Genomic DNA, 15,201 nt, shown 5'->3' with positions numbered 1-15,201 from the left:
ACTGCTGAATAGTTTTTTTCAAACTTTCATTTTGTAGAGCACAATCAATAGAGTATCAATAGTCTGTTTGGATCTTCACAAAGCTAATGGATAAGGCTGTGCAGATTTTGATTTTGAAAATGGCTAAAGATTTGAACCATCAACAGACAGAGGTTTTGATTTGTAGCATGTGACACATCACATGCACCAATGTCGTCTGAGGACACGACACACAGAAGTTACAGCAGAGTAATGAAGCAACTTCACTAACCTCTAGCTTTAGTGTTAGTGTTGTGGTGCTGCCTATCTATCCAGGACTTTAGATATTAAGATGTTTACGCATTTCCAAACCTTTTCTCAGCTGCTGTTTTAAATATTGAAAGCACATTTTGTTCCAGTTATGATGTTAGCTTTACAATTCCTGGTTATTAGAAAACAGACGGACTGGAAGTTTGTGTGACTCAGTAAAATCTACAGGGGAACAGAACTCATGAACCTTACCTTTGGACTCTTGATTTCATTAGCGTATTCTCTGGCTCAAAGGCTAATCCTGATGCTAAATTTACACCAGTTCTATCTTTAATGTAAAAATACATTTTCATTGTAAGATGTTAGACATCCATTCGAGGCTGAGTGAAAACAATCTTAAATGTCCTGAAATCACCAAGACTGTCATATTCATGTGGTTTTATTTAAAAGGAAATCCACCAATTTGTATACGTCAAGACACATGTATTCATAACGGGAGACCCTTCTGAACAGTTGTATAATGTTTTGTGTGGATGTCAAGTCTGAGACAATAACCCTAATCTGCATTACAAACTTGGTGTGGAGTTTTAGGGCTTAAAAAAACAAAAAAAAAACAGATACTCTAAAGGGACTACACGTTAGGAAACTTTGAGCCTTTTTTGTGAGTTGGTTTTTATCTTTATATCTACCAACTTCATAAAAATGCCTTTAATATTCTTGTGCCATGCTTATGGTCAGTTTTTAAGTGGTTGACATTCAGCTTAAAGGTCAAGTCCAAAGTTGGAATCAGACAGACACTTGAATTGTCCGTCCACGCTGAACGTTTTAGCAGAGCTAAGAGAAACAGCATCATAGTCTGGCATCACTGGAGTTAAATAAGTTTCAGTGTGAGTGACAGACAGGGGCATGACTCGTGAGTTTTGATTGAGGAGGGTTGATTTCTCTCTCTTCAGGCTGACAGAACACACCTTTAAAACATGATCCTGTTGCAGAGGTGCATTTCTAAGAGGATTATCCAACCGTTTTACTCAAGAAATCAAGAAACCGCTAAAAGTCTGGTTTCTGGGTTTCCCACTGCGCTGCTGGATGGACGCAGAGCTGCTGGACACAGGAGCAGATCGAGTAAGTGACTGACTTTGTATCAAATAGTCAGTGAAGCCATCGACTTTCCTTATGGACATTTCTTCTAGTCTTTGAGGCACTGAAGTTGTATGACTTTTTCTTGTCTTTAAGGTACGCAAACAAGTGAAAGGACTAAATGGCACTCTTCCGGGACTTATTGTTTGACTCAGAATTCACCGATAAACAAACAAATCTCTCTGTTTTGATCATGTGATGATGACACAAACATATAAGAACTTGTATTTAAATAATCTATTACTGTTTAAAATTATTGGCACCGATCCCAAGAGACTTCACCTCCTAGGCTCAAAGTTTATTTGCCGTTAACTTAACCGGGCCATTTGCGAAAACAAATTCGTTTGCCAAACTCATGGGGTCATGAACTGGAACTAGGTTAGAGGGACAGAAGATAGTGATGCTGATGATGATGATGATGATAATAATGATGATAATAATGATGAAGGTAACAGCGATGATGGGGAAACAGTGACCTGAGATGTGCGTAACTGGACCAAGACTTGTGCGCACTCTGGCATGGACAGTGTTACACTGAAATGTCATTGGACTGATTCTTCTGGTGGCAGGTCACGTGTATTTAATTGATCGCGTGCAGTCATTCATTAGCTCGTGCGCGGTGTTGCTGCTGCTGCTCTGTGCGCAACTGCAACTAATCTGAATGCATAAAATATCTGATGTGTCTGTTTCATCCGCATCCTGTTTACAGAATGTAGTTCATCTGTGTTTTACATGCAAACCCGTGTGTGTGTGTGTGTGTGTGTGTATATATATATATCAGAGGTCTTCTTCTCTGCAGTAATGTGTGTCAATATTAGCCCTGACCCCTGTAGATTACAAACATTGGCAGGAGACTATGTGAGGGTGATGGTCAACATCAGCTGCTGTTCTGTTCCGTCTGTCGCACCAGGTCTTCCAAATGTCACGGAGCGGACTCTCATCGCTGTGAAGCCAGATGGAGTTCAACGTCGTCTTGTTGGACAAATAATCCAGCGGTTTGAGCGGCGGGGCTTTAAGCTGGTTGGCCTGAAAATGCTGCAGGTATAAAAGTCTGAAGCTAATATGTTTGATGATGTTTATGTAATGTGCAACATCTCTGTTTGTTTAACTGTTTTAAACTATAGCTGTCTCTATTGTGAAGGTGTCTGAGGATCTCCTGTCTCAGCACTACTGTGAACTGAGGACAAAGCCCTTCTACCCCAGTCTGCTACATTACATGACCTCAGGACCCGTGGTTGTCATGGTGAGGACTCCTCTCACTGTGATAGTCCTGAACTGAGTGCATCATTTCTACTTCTATCTCGAATAATTTCTACTTTTGCTTTAGGTTGGCAGATATGAAAGTTATGTTTTAGCAAATGATTGCTAGACCATCATTCATTCTCCGTACACAGTATTTCAGATGTAAACCTGCCGCAAGTCTTGAATAACTGTATGTGTGTTTGTTTATTTTTGTTTAGGTGTGGGAAGGGCACAATGTTGTTCAGACATCACGTACCATGGTTGGACATACTAACCCAGCTGTGGCTCAGGCGGGCACAGTCAGAGGAGATTTCAGCATTCATGTCAGCAGGTAACCTGGTGTAATTTAATCTCATTACATTTACCAAACATTTCAGGATTGAACAAAAATCTTATGAGACTGCTACTTTCCAGATATTGCATCTTGTGAAGCTGTTGCTTGTGTTTTTTGTTTGTTTTTCTTGTTTCGGTCTTGGAGGTAAAATAATGATGTGTGCTGGTCATTTAAAGGAATGTGGTCCATGCCAGTGATTCACTGGAGGGGGCTCAAAGGGAGATCCAGCTGTGGTTCCAGGGAAAAGAGCTCCTGAACTGGGACTGCTGTGACCAGACCATCACCTGTGAAGTGTGAAGATGAGTGAATGCAGTGAGAATCAGTTTTACTGTCTCCATCCTGCTGCTCAAAGGTGTGTCTCTTCTGTCAGTGTGATTACAGTGATTGAAAAACAGGGGTCATGTTCAGTGTTCCTACTGAAAAATATACCTCAGTAAGTGTACTTATAGTCACAATGATTTTTGTTGAAACAAATGTGACTGATTTCTTATTTTTTATTTTTTTTTATAATTCAAGCTATGTTAGCAACTATGCATATAAATCTATAGCAGTTCGATTTTTCAGTATCTGATTTTCATCTGAAAGATTTGAATTGCATGAGGCTCAAAGCAGGTGTAACATCAGAATGTATCCCACAGTCACCTGAAATGCAATAGTCTTTCTGACCAATGGTTAAAATGTGGTGTGCTTGTTTTTATTAGACTCTGTGTCTTTTATCCCAAAATCATAGTGAACAGAAATCTAAATAGTAAAGCTTAATCAAGTAAATTTGTGTTAGTGAAATCATTGAGTAATCCTCCTATCTTTCCTTAAAACTCCACTGTGGAGCAGAAGAAATTACATACGAGGGTGAAGAGTTTAGAGGAAAGTGAAAAACAATGTCAGGAATTGTCTGAAATGTGAATAATTCTTCTAATAATAATCAATGTTTACACTCAAACATTTGACCTCAGGTGAAGGTAACTGGTGGAAATTTACTAAAGTAATATGTTGCCGTGCACTACACAGCTCGGCATGGTGATGATTTACCTCCACCTGCTACCATGTCAACACAGAACTGATTCTGCTTTTTATGTTTGTTGACATTTTCAGTGTCACTTGTTTGTTTTTTTTGATTATACAGCTGAAACAATGTCTTTATTTTTCACTCAGTATCAATTATGAAATAACTAATGTAGAATTCTTCACATGACGTTTCATTTTGAAATTGTATGTTTTAAAGGAGCTTTTTGTCAGGTTTGCTATGGCTGTATAGCCGACATTAGTATTAACAGCTTTCGAGTCTAGAAAAAAAGTTCAGCATCAAACGTCATTCCTTTACTCACTGAAAGCTGTCTCCAGCGGTGAAAAGCAACGCCAATGTAAACTGTTGTTTTGCTACCATTTCTCTCACTTCGTTTCTTCTGCTGAAGTTAGCATGCTAACTAGCTAGCTCCAGCTTGGCCCTTTCGTCACTTTCTGATACCGAATCACTGTAGCGTCCAGTCTGTCCTGAAAAGGTAGTGCTGCTCAGAGGGCGTGTTATAACCTTTTGTCTTGTAAATGAAACAATAGCTGCAGCTCTTGACAAGACTGGTAAGTAAACAGCTGTTAATGCTAATGTTGGCAATGTAGCAATATATAAATCTTACAAATAACGCCTTTAATCTGCTGTATTGAAGCTGATACATTCACAGCAATATATCCCTTATGTTTCCATGTCGTGCATTATATTATGATATGAACCACAGCTGCAATCATAATGAAAAATGCAACATCTTACAACATTTTCATCTCAGAAAAAGTCAGGACTAAGATTGTATATTTATGACATCAGTTTAATGTGTATTTGGTCTATAACAGCATCTGGCTGCAACAAGCAACACTGTCTTAATACAGGTAGACATGCAAGCAATAAAAAGTCAATCAGATCAATCAGACAGCTGACTGTTCTGTGTAGATAAACATTTTAATCATAATGCACATTTCATGGGTTTTATACTGTAGCTCTGAAAAGCTGTTTCAGTCCATTGTTATAGTATTTGCTTTACAACAATAACACATTAGACTTATAATTTTTATGTTATTTTGTTTATTGTATTGCATTAGTGTTCATTGTCATGTTTCAAATATTGCCTAAATAAAGGATGACGGAAATATTTAAATTGTAAAAAATATGATGAAAAATAAATGCAAGGAATAACTTTAGTAAACTCTGGCGAGGTTTATATAAGAGTATTATTTAGAGAGTCTTTTAACACAGTTTGCTTTTGCTGATGAATCTGTAGCACAGACGAGATACAACATGTATGATCAAAAAATTAGACTCCACCTGATGCATCGCTCTGTGGCCCCAGCTGTGTAAGCAACACTACATGCATGTCCATTCACCTTTGATGCCACATCTGTATTAGTGGATGTGGAAAGCTCAGTCAGAATACATCACTCTCTGACTTCAGGCCAATCTTCAGCTTTTGCTTCTCCATCACCGTCTCTAATTCTGTGGCTTTGTGCACATCCTGAGGAGGACACAAGATTAGTTAAGAGCAAAATATCAAGGAAACTTTGCCTCTTTGTCGAACTCAAAATAAGCTGACATATGCACTTAAACTGTAGTTCTGTGGTCCTATTTTTAACCAAAGTCTGTACAATAAAGGTCACATTAAAGACAGCCTGTATGTGAAATCCCTTTAATGTCACAGCAAGACCAGAAAGGCTGATAATAACTAGAAATACACCCACTGCGACCATTGACCTATAAGGTATCCAGTAGCTATTATGCATGTTGAATTTACGAATTGGAAGGTAAATAGTCTTTAGTCAATGTAGGTCAATGACAATGTGCTAAAATGACGTAAGTCTGTGCATAATCCAAGGCTGAGCAAACAACTGGCTCAGGAGTCAGGACACATGGACCCAAGCATAACCACAAACACACACACACACACACACACAGAGGACATTAACAGTGGACAAACCTCGAGAAGAGCCTTCTGCACCATTATCTGGCTGTAAACTCTTGCACCTTCCTCTGGTGACACTGCACGGAGCTCCTCCTTATTCAGGGAAAATAGCTGCGCTCCAGTTAAAATGCCAAGACTCTGAATTGTCCTAGAGGAGGAGAAAGGAGCAACAAAATCAGTGGTTTTTTATGTTTGTTTTTCATTGTCAAAAAAAAACACCAATAATCTTGTCAGGAAGAACGATCCAGCTGTTGAAAGTGTAATAATCCAAAACAAATGTAAGATTCTTTTTTTCTGAGATTCACTTTTTTTTTCCACTTAATACTACCAGCATGTTTCCTAAATGTCCTCCCAGCTCACTGTTTGTGGTCAATTCCAACTCAGCTCACAGTTCACAGTACAGCTTCAATACATAAACACTGGTTAGGAGAGGGGGCAGGTCATGTTTGACATTTGAGGGCGCTATTGTGCACATGAGCAGTATGTATAATGCACTTAAATGTGAACATAAACTTTTGAACATAACAGTACTTAAGTGCCCAATAAGCACCTCCATACAACTCACTGAAGCCAAGGCAGTGTTCTTCCACTGGACCAATAAAATCTAATTTAAATTTCCTGTTACAGTAGAGGCCATGACACCCCTGGATCATTTTAATTTAGAAAACCTTTAGTGATACAAATGCACAAATTTGACTGATTTTAGTACACAACCCTTGTTGGACGTGATATTCCTTAAGCAAGAGGACCTTAAGAACAGTGTGGCTATAAATGAACCAATAGGTTCTTTGAATTAGCTTTGTGCTGAATCAGGTTTTTGGAAACAGCCTGAACTGGAGATATCTCCAGCAGTGGACACTCACTGTGGACTGAAGCTCTTGGCGGTGAGCCAGGCCTCCACCTCAGCAGGTGGCGAGTGGTAGTACAGGGGAGCAGAAGTGTCAGCTGTGCGGGGAACCACCAACGGACGGACTGAGCCTCTTTTCTCTGCTAGCCGCTGAAGAAGCTCATCATTCATTATCAGGACTGCACACACACATAAAACTTCATTTGCATACACATGCAGATCAGCACAATATCATGCACAGCCTCTTATACGATGAGTCAAAGCATTGTCATCATTTCTCTATTTCAAAATTAGTGCTCAACCCACTGGGTTGTTTTACAAATGCGGCTTTTTTTGGTTTTTTAGTTTCATGGCAATTTAAATAATAAAATACACAGTAGTCTGACTTCCCTGTATTTGTCTGTGAAATAATATGAATGGTGCGTAACCTTATAATTATATTAAAAAAAAAAACCTTTGTAGAGTAACAAAAAACAACAACCTGATGTGTGTTACCAGATCATTTTTACCAAAATGTTTTTGATACAGCAGTTTTGTTGTTTTGGTTGCATTGACGACATCAGTGTGCTACACAGGAAATGGAGATCGTGCCAAAGACGACATGGACACTGATGCAAAAAGGCTAAAAGGAGCATCTTCAAATAGCTCTCAGTCCACTGGACCATGATAGCACTCAAGTGACAGATGAGAAACAGTGCACTCATTTGAGAAACAAGCCCTTTTTATGTTTGTACACATGATGTTACCCCGGTCACTGTCTTCCCCCATTGTTGTAGATGGTAAAACCATGCTCTGAGGTCGCAGTGGTGGGCTTGTAGCAGTGGGACTGGTCCCAATCGGGCTTGATGGAGCGTATGAGAAGTAGTTTGTGGGAGGGGTAAGAGGGGTCTTCTGTGGTGGGAAAATGGGAGTGAATTAGAAATTGTCAGATGCACGAGACTAAAAGATACAGTGCGTGTAGTTGTGTCTGTACTTGTACCTTTGACTCTCTGCGTACCAGTGGACTGTCCCTCCCTGAGTTATTGAGAGCAGAGAGAGGCTCCAGGATGTTAGAGGGAACAAATCCTATCTGATCGAAGCGATTCCGACACTTCCACCATCGCTTTGATGATTCAATTACCTGAGGAAAGATGCCACACAAATCAGCTGAGTTTTATGACATTTCCCATGAATATATACTGACCAAAAATATAAGTGCGACACTATTGTTTTTTCTCAAATTTTTCATGAGAGAGCTTATTTCTCTTAAATGTAGTTCCCAAATGTTATTAAAATCTGTTTTAGTGAGCACTCCTTCTTGCCAAGAACAGCCATCCACCTGACAGGCGTGGCATATCAAGATGCTGATTACACAGCATGATTATCGCACAGGTGTGCCTTGGGGCTGGTCACAATAAAAGGGCACTCTAAAATATGCAGTTTTATCACGTAACACAATGCCACAGATGTTTTGAGGGAGTGTGCAGTTGACATGCCGAATGTCCACCAGAGCTGTTGCCCATGAAATGAATGGTCATTTCATTATCAGTGTCATTTCTACATCCAGCCAGCTGATGCAACAGTTGATTTGGACAATCAAAGAATTTCGGCACAAACTATTAGAAAACATCTCTTGATATGCCACACCAGTCAGGTGGATGGATTATCTTGGCAAACGTGGAGTGCTCACTAACACAGATTTAAACACATTTGTCTACAACAAGAGAGAAAGAAGACTTTTGTGTGCTTAGAAAAAGTCCTAGATCTTCCATTTCAATGAATGACAAATGGGATCAAAAACAAAAGTGTTGCGTTTATATTTTTGTTCAGTATATGTACTTTTACAAGTGGGTCTCCACCTATAATTCTAATTATGGGTGTTTACCTCCAGTGTTTCCCCTTGTAGTACGGAGAGTTCACTGCTGTTTCTAGCCACAAAGTCATAACTGCAGCAGTAAAGTCTCTCACCTTCTGGTCGGATCCCATTTCCATCTCTGAAAGGGAAATATCATTTAAAAGATATGCAACATATAAAACAAATGTAAGCAATTTAACAAAGTGGAGTCAGATATCAGTAATCACTAATCTCTGATGAGAGATGTGAAAAGGAAACAATTTTACTAGCAATATACTGTTAATTTCATCCATTAGGAATTTAACTGGCATTGTCACCCATTGTCACTCCAGCTATAAAACGTAATTCTATCTTGTTCTGTAGCAGTTTTCAATGTCTACAGACTTACACTTCCTCACTGCCTTGGTCAGCTGTCTCTACTCTTTGTTGAGTTTGGTCCTGTAGAGTTTGTGCCTCCATACTTTCCCTGAGAGCATCCTGTTTGTGCTGCAACTCGATGGGATCTTCCAAAGGGTGTCCAGATGAGTCATAGGCCGGAGGCTGCCATCCATCCAGGAAGACAGGTGAATATGGAGGAACAGACACATTAAATGACGAACTGGGAAAAAAGAGGGAAAGGGGTTTTGTTAGATCAACACATTCTCAAACAAAGTTTTACACACGCATACACATAAACACACTGACCAGGTTGAAGTCCAGTTCGGCCCTAATGAAGTCCAGAGTTCCTTTTCCTCTTCAGTCAGATGCTCCTGGAGCAGTGAAACTGCACCACTGGTCATAGCAGGACTAACCACTGACATACCTACACCTGGACCTCCAGTGGTTTTCACCATCTGTGAAAGAGAGGATCACTATAGTCAGTGTCACACAGAGAGAAAACACAAAATGAAATTAAACTAACGACTCACTAGTCTAAGAGGCACAAAGATGTGATGCAGCAGGTCTGGAGCGTCAGGCTGTGAGATAGATGACTTGAGACGGTCCTAACAAAAACAAGCAAATGATTCATTTACATTTTTAATTTCCAGGGGTTTCATCAAAATGTACTAACAATCCCCCAGAGATATTTAGTGGTTAATTATATGACTAAACTAATCTCACCAGCAGACTGAGGGAGTACTTGATTTTCTGAAAGATGTCCACAAAGTCTCCCTCTGATGGAGGGCAAGCTTTCAAGGTCAACAAATCATCTGCACACACAAGAGTATAATCACAGCTAACCAAAACAACTTAATAAAGTATACACATGAAACACTGACACATTATCAGCCTACTGCAATCACTGTTGTTGTCACATGCACTGATTTTTCTAACTTGATGTACTTTAGTGTCAGTATCGTTTGTTAAGTGTTTTTAAATTATAATGATTAAGGTAAATAGCAAGTTTTTCAATACCTTTATTTTTGGGAAAGTTAAAGAATAATAGAAAATAGATTTAATAGTAAAGAATACTAGAAACTTTACAGTAAAATTCCAGTACTGATAATGACTCTATAAAGGTGTGGAGTGCTTCTTCTAGCTTGTTGCAGCAAGCGCTCTCCTACAAGACAAAGCCAGTTGCAATGACTAATAACAGTCTTGTGTCCTATTTCGTTATAAATGTGTTCATACATTTATTGCGTTTAAAATTATCTAGGGTCACACCTATTCCACAATACACTAGCCAGAAACCTGGGTTATGTTGCCAGGTCAACACAGGGCAAACACAGATAGACACATACTCCCATTCACACCTACTGGCAATGTCCAGTGATAAAGACACAGCTAGGGAAAAGATCAAGGCCTTGTTGCTGTTGTCACTCCTAATCTTCATTCCACAGTGCAACAAAGAAAGCCCTTTATTTATTCAGAGATGGGATGCAAACTAGTTATTGAGAAAGTCTGGTATGAATACTTTTACCTTTCTCCTACCACTGGATGACTTCATGCCAGGAACACTGTCAGCTCAACACAATTAACTAGTAAATGAAGCGTATGTGGAATGTAACTTGGCCCAAGCTTCAGCCACTACTTTGTCATGTTCCTTGGTTGTGATTAGTACTGCTGGCAAGAATTTTCTTAACTACCTGAATGTTTTTGGTAATGTTTTTGGGTTTTTTTGGCAACCTGCCCGTTGACACGCTTCCATGCAAAGTAGTGTGCAAATGCTCAGCCTTTGTCTGCAGTTTCCTGCTTCTTCTGCAGCCTACGTTTCTCTTGCCCACCCTTGTGAAACTATGAGCACAGTAGTTCGCCAACAGGATGGTGCCTATCCTCTCACCATCTTGCTCTCCCTTTTTGCTCTTCCTGCTTCTCTTCTTCTTCCTTTGGTTGAGAATACTCAGGGCCTCGGCTGCCTGCTGCAACCGTCCCATGAATCGCTCCACGTCGTCAAAACAGTGGTTCAGAATCTCCTGATGAAGACATACACGTGCTTTAGCCACCTTACAGAAATTAATCTAATAATGTAGTAATTCATAATAATAATAATTATTTAATAAGCTATGAGTCAGCCAAACAATATGGCACTAACATGAAAAGTAACATGTATTTCAAAATGTAATCTAATGCGAGAGCCCTGAGATAACATTACATTTGTAATGCTTATGATGTTCAATATTTGAGACAGTGTGAAAGAGGTATTGATTTACATGATTTACATTATATCTACATGAACATCCTGTAAAATGAAATCTAATACAACAGCTTCATCACGAACTTCTTTCTCAGCAAACAAGCTGAATGTTATAACCTTCACCGTGTAGTATTTACTGTAACTATTGGTCACATTGGCTTCAGGAGGAAGCCACCGCATTATACTGAGAGCTAAATAAAATCCTTTACTTTATATCTTCCAGCGGTGATTCCTTTTTAAAACTATTTTCTGGCACTCAGGTTGCCACCTCCTTTGACTTTAAGATAAGCCCACTGGCCCACATTACTGTATACACATATACAGAAGAATATCTAAGTTATTATGCAAGCACATACCACTTCTCTCTCTGCGTTCAGTGGAGATGTATGATTTGAGTCTCCGTCAGCTCCATTCTCTGAGCAGAGGAAAGACAGAGCAGAAAGCAAACTTGAACATGTATATGTAAACACCACGTACAGTACATGCTCACATATACACACACGTATCTGCCAGATGAGTATACCTTTGCCAGAACCTGTGTAGATGGGCAGGCCACCGGCAGGCGGCTGCTCTCCTGGAGTTAACATGACACGGACACCTGGAGGCTTTCTAGGGACCACCGGAGGAGGTGGGGCAGACATCTGTTGAGTGTGGATGCAAATCAAACTGTTATACAACAAGGAATAACATTTATGTTTTTCTTAATTTCAACATTTGTCTGAGTTTAATGATGCAGAATTTCTTTTTCTTGGGGAATTCAGCCCTCTATAATTATCAATACATTATCTCATGACCACTTTATGTGAATCATGCCCTGCATTCTTGAATTGTCATGTACATATGGTTTCATCTACATATCCATTCATGAAATGTAAAAGATATTGATCAGCTTTACCTGACTGATAAAAACTCTCAACTTCACCTTAAAAGTGATGAATGAGAGTTCAGTAGTGACACATTCCACAGGCTGGTTGTAAGAATGCTGAGTATTTTGTGTGCACTTGCAAGTCTGTGTGCATTTCAGTGATGGATGCATATGACAGGAAAAACCACTGTCACCAGGTGCATGGTATGCAGATGACACAACCACCAAAACTTGATAGCGAAACTGTTTGAGCTGAAATTAAAATTGTGTGCTATGCAAACACACTGTAGTTCTTTTCCTCAACCTCCTGCCATTTTTCCGCCTGTAATGTCTTCTCTTCCAACATCAGTACTGCATAAACTTTTTCAAGCTTCACAAATTCTTATAAAATGCACAATCAAAGCCCATAATGCAATTACAAATCACTAAATGTTCTAATGTGTCAAGATGAAGTAAAGCTACTTCAAAAGTCACATATTACTGACGCAAAGCAGCTGTCTGTCACATGACAGTTGCACCTGTTTGTCTCTCTCTCACACACACATACACACAGTTTACACAAAGTTAACACCTGAAATCTAGATTCATCACCATACCTTTTTAGTGTGGTTTGAGCGTTTAAATCCAAGGCGCAGAAACCAATCCCCGTGCTGAGCTGTATGTGCACTGAGCTTAGCTGTTTAAACGAGCACGTCCCACCTTCTACAGATATGCAGAAACGAGAAAAACAAGTCTGGCTTTCCTTTCGCAGTTAATCTGTGTTGCTTTCACTCTCCTCTCTCTCTCTCTCTCTCACACACACTCCCTCCCATTCTTCTCTCTGCATCTCTCTGAGCCTCTCCTTCCTTACGACAGGCTTTTCTACCAGCAACCACCTGTGGCTTGTGCCAAAGGGATAACGTGATCTGTGACACATGCCCTTCCAGAAATGTAATGCAGTCTTCCTCAAGCTCCCCACCTCCACGAATTCAGTGATGTCAAGTTTCGTTTGAGAGAAAGAGGGGAAAAGGTGATTTAATGTTTAAATTAAGAACAAAAACTAATAAAAAGAAATTAAACATTTGAATGCAATTCATTCTTTGGAGGAGAAATGGTATTAATAAAGTCGGCAAAACTAATTTGATTTGAACATTCCCTCCTATGAAGACTTCTCTTTGTGACTATACAACCACCAACCAATCATATTCAATGATAAAATTATTTTATAATGTATAACCCACTTTTTTATAGTTGTCTGATTGCTGTCATTTAACATGCTCTCATTGTTCTCTCCAGAAATCAGAATAAATAATTTATCTCAATTTAAAATCAATTTAGAATCTGTCAAATAAAGTGAAGTGGATGACAGACAGGCTATTTCCTGGTTCAAAGTAAATAACAGGGTTAGGGAACAGTGTGGTGGTTAAACTGCATAAAATGAAATCAATGGTATAATTTATCAATATTATAAAATCTGCTTAGTTAGCAAAGTGCAAAGTCAGAGGGCAGTGCTAACTTTTTAAATACTTCAATACAAAGCAATTATTGATTGAGTAAGAGTGACAATGTTTGTGACAACAGTCAGAAAGACACGTTTGTTAAAACGATATGAGAGAAGGTGTGGAAAAGGTTCCTGATATGGAGACGTTTACTGGCTTGTGCAATCTTCAGCAGTATGACCGATGGGTATCAAATTTATTAGCAAACAAGAAAACACAGATAATAGCATATGTGTCTGTTCTTACAGAGAAATGGTCCGTTAAGGGTCACGGTCAGACTTTTGTTTCATTCAAATGAATATTGAAATTGAGAATGGATGGAACTTTATCATTAAGATTTTTCATTGTGATGGTGTTTAACCAGAGCAATAATCAGTTTAGCAGAGGGCAAACTGAAAGGCACTGATAACTGAACATTTAAGTTAAAATTGTGTCTTCATTAAGATTTTAGCCACTGGCAACATTAGTTCTGTTGTAGGTAAGATACTCCTGTTGAGCAGGTGGCACATAGCATTGGGGAAAAACTGAGCTGTTGATGAACAGTGACACCAACTGGTCATTACAGATCAGACTTCATCCATCCCTTCAGCTCTCCTCATGTTTGACTCCATTGTAGCACAGAAAACTTTAAATAGCTGCTGTTCATATACCGGAAATCAAATGGTTGATGGTGTAGAGAAGTGTAGCAGAGAAACACCTGAGCGTCCTGGCTGCCACACGATTTCTGGGTCAGCTGCTCTGCTGTTAAGACGATCCGGTGGGTGCTGACTGTAGAACAATATGGACAGAAACTTTTCTCTGCAGATGCATTTACCTGGCATTGAATCGAAGCCTGACTAGTAAATAGCTTCTTGGCAAAATTAGTCAAGTGGTTTTCCCACACTTAAATTAATGTAATAGTTTTTCATTCACTACTGTTGTACTACATGATGCACATGACACTGAGCTCCAAAAGGTCTCATCTCTGCCAAAGAGCTTTTCAGTTGATCTCCATAATTAGCTCGGGATTTACTGTGCTGTTCTCAGCAATGTATTCATTTCCGGTGTGTGACTTGTAGAAGGACATTTATGATCTACAGCCCAATAGCAAGGGTGCAGGCTGGAAACAGGGGACACCCTTATTACACCCTTATTTTTGCCTCTGGTATAAAAGTTCCCTTTGAATTAGCAGTTAAAACATTTTACTCATCAAAGTTTGCTTATATCAGCAAGCTGTAGAGGGTGAAACTTGGTTATATCTCTCCAAGTGTCCAGAGTGTTGTATGAAGTGTTGTATGAATTTTTGAAATGATCAGGAATTTGTCACTTTAAATGCTTTTGAGTGGTGGCTGTGAAAAATCTGGTCTGCAACAGGAGACACAAGCTTAAATACATGAAAACAGTAGCTTTCTGAATTCATACTTTGGTGTGAACGGCAGCAGATATTTTGGCTCATTTTCTGGCACATTCTCTCCACTAGAGGGAGTAGGGCCTTTTCTAATATTGAGCCGACAGGTGGCCGAGACAGTGAATTTACTACTAACTGGTATTGCTCAACTGGTTGGTAACAGCAGTTTGCTTTTAATGTCAGCATCATGCTCCATTATTTACCTCCAGGAATCTTTCCTGAGCCAGTAGAACTTTTTACGATATACATTTTTGTTGATACGAAGTCAATGACTTAAAACCAACTGTCTATAC

At 39.4% G+C, this 15,201-nt stretch overlaps 2 protein-coding genes across 2 annotated transcripts; one reads left to right on the top strand and one right to left on the bottom strand.

The window, feature by feature from the left end:
- The first annotated feature begins 1,052 nt into the window (after positions 1-1,052).
- Positions 1,053-3,709, top strand: nme4 (NME/NM23 nucleoside diphosphate kinase 4). Its single transcript, XM_023396314.2, has 5 exons — positions 1,053-1,350; positions 2,276-2,406; positions 2,507-2,608; positions 2,826-2,938; positions 3,118-3,709. The coding sequence occupies exons 1-5, from the start codon at positions 1,206-1,208 to the stop codon at positions 3,236-3,238; spliced, it is 612 nt and encodes a 203-aa protein (XP_023252082.1). The 5' UTR covers positions 1,053-1,205; the 3' UTR covers positions 3,239-3,709.
- A 1,028-nt stretch (positions 3,710-4,737) lies between these two features.
- eps8l1a (EPS8 signaling adaptor L1a) lies at positions 4,738-12,823 on the bottom strand. Its single transcript, XM_023396313.2, has 14 exons — positions 12,640-12,823; positions 11,702-11,819; positions 11,535-11,593; positions 10,825-10,957; positions 9,666-9,754; positions 9,473-9,547; positions 9,249-9,397; positions 8,953-9,162; positions 8,595-8,703; positions 7,710-7,850; positions 7,477-7,621; positions 6,747-6,909; positions 5,899-6,031; positions 4,738-5,439 (listed from the first exon to the last, which is right to left on the bottom strand). Exons 2-14 carry the CDS (start codon positions 11,817-11,819, stop codon positions 5,353-5,355), a joined length of 1,611 nt encoding a protein of 536 aa, XP_023252081.1. The 5' UTR covers positions 12,640-12,823; the 3' UTR covers positions 4,738-5,352.
- Positions 12,824-15,201: the final 2,378 nt, after the last annotated feature.

The sequence above is a fragment of the Seriola lalandi genome, unplaced genomic scaffold, assembly GCF_002814215.2.
Source record: "Seriola lalandi dorsalis isolate HSWRI2012SDOR001 ecotype SW California unplaced genomic scaffold, Sedor1 jcf7180002054975, whole genome shotgun sequence".
Taxonomy (NCBI): domain Eukaryota; kingdom Metazoa; phylum Chordata; class Actinopteri; order Carangiformes; family Carangidae; genus Seriola; species Seriola lalandi.
This window is presented reverse-complemented; position numbering and strand designations above follow the sequence as displayed.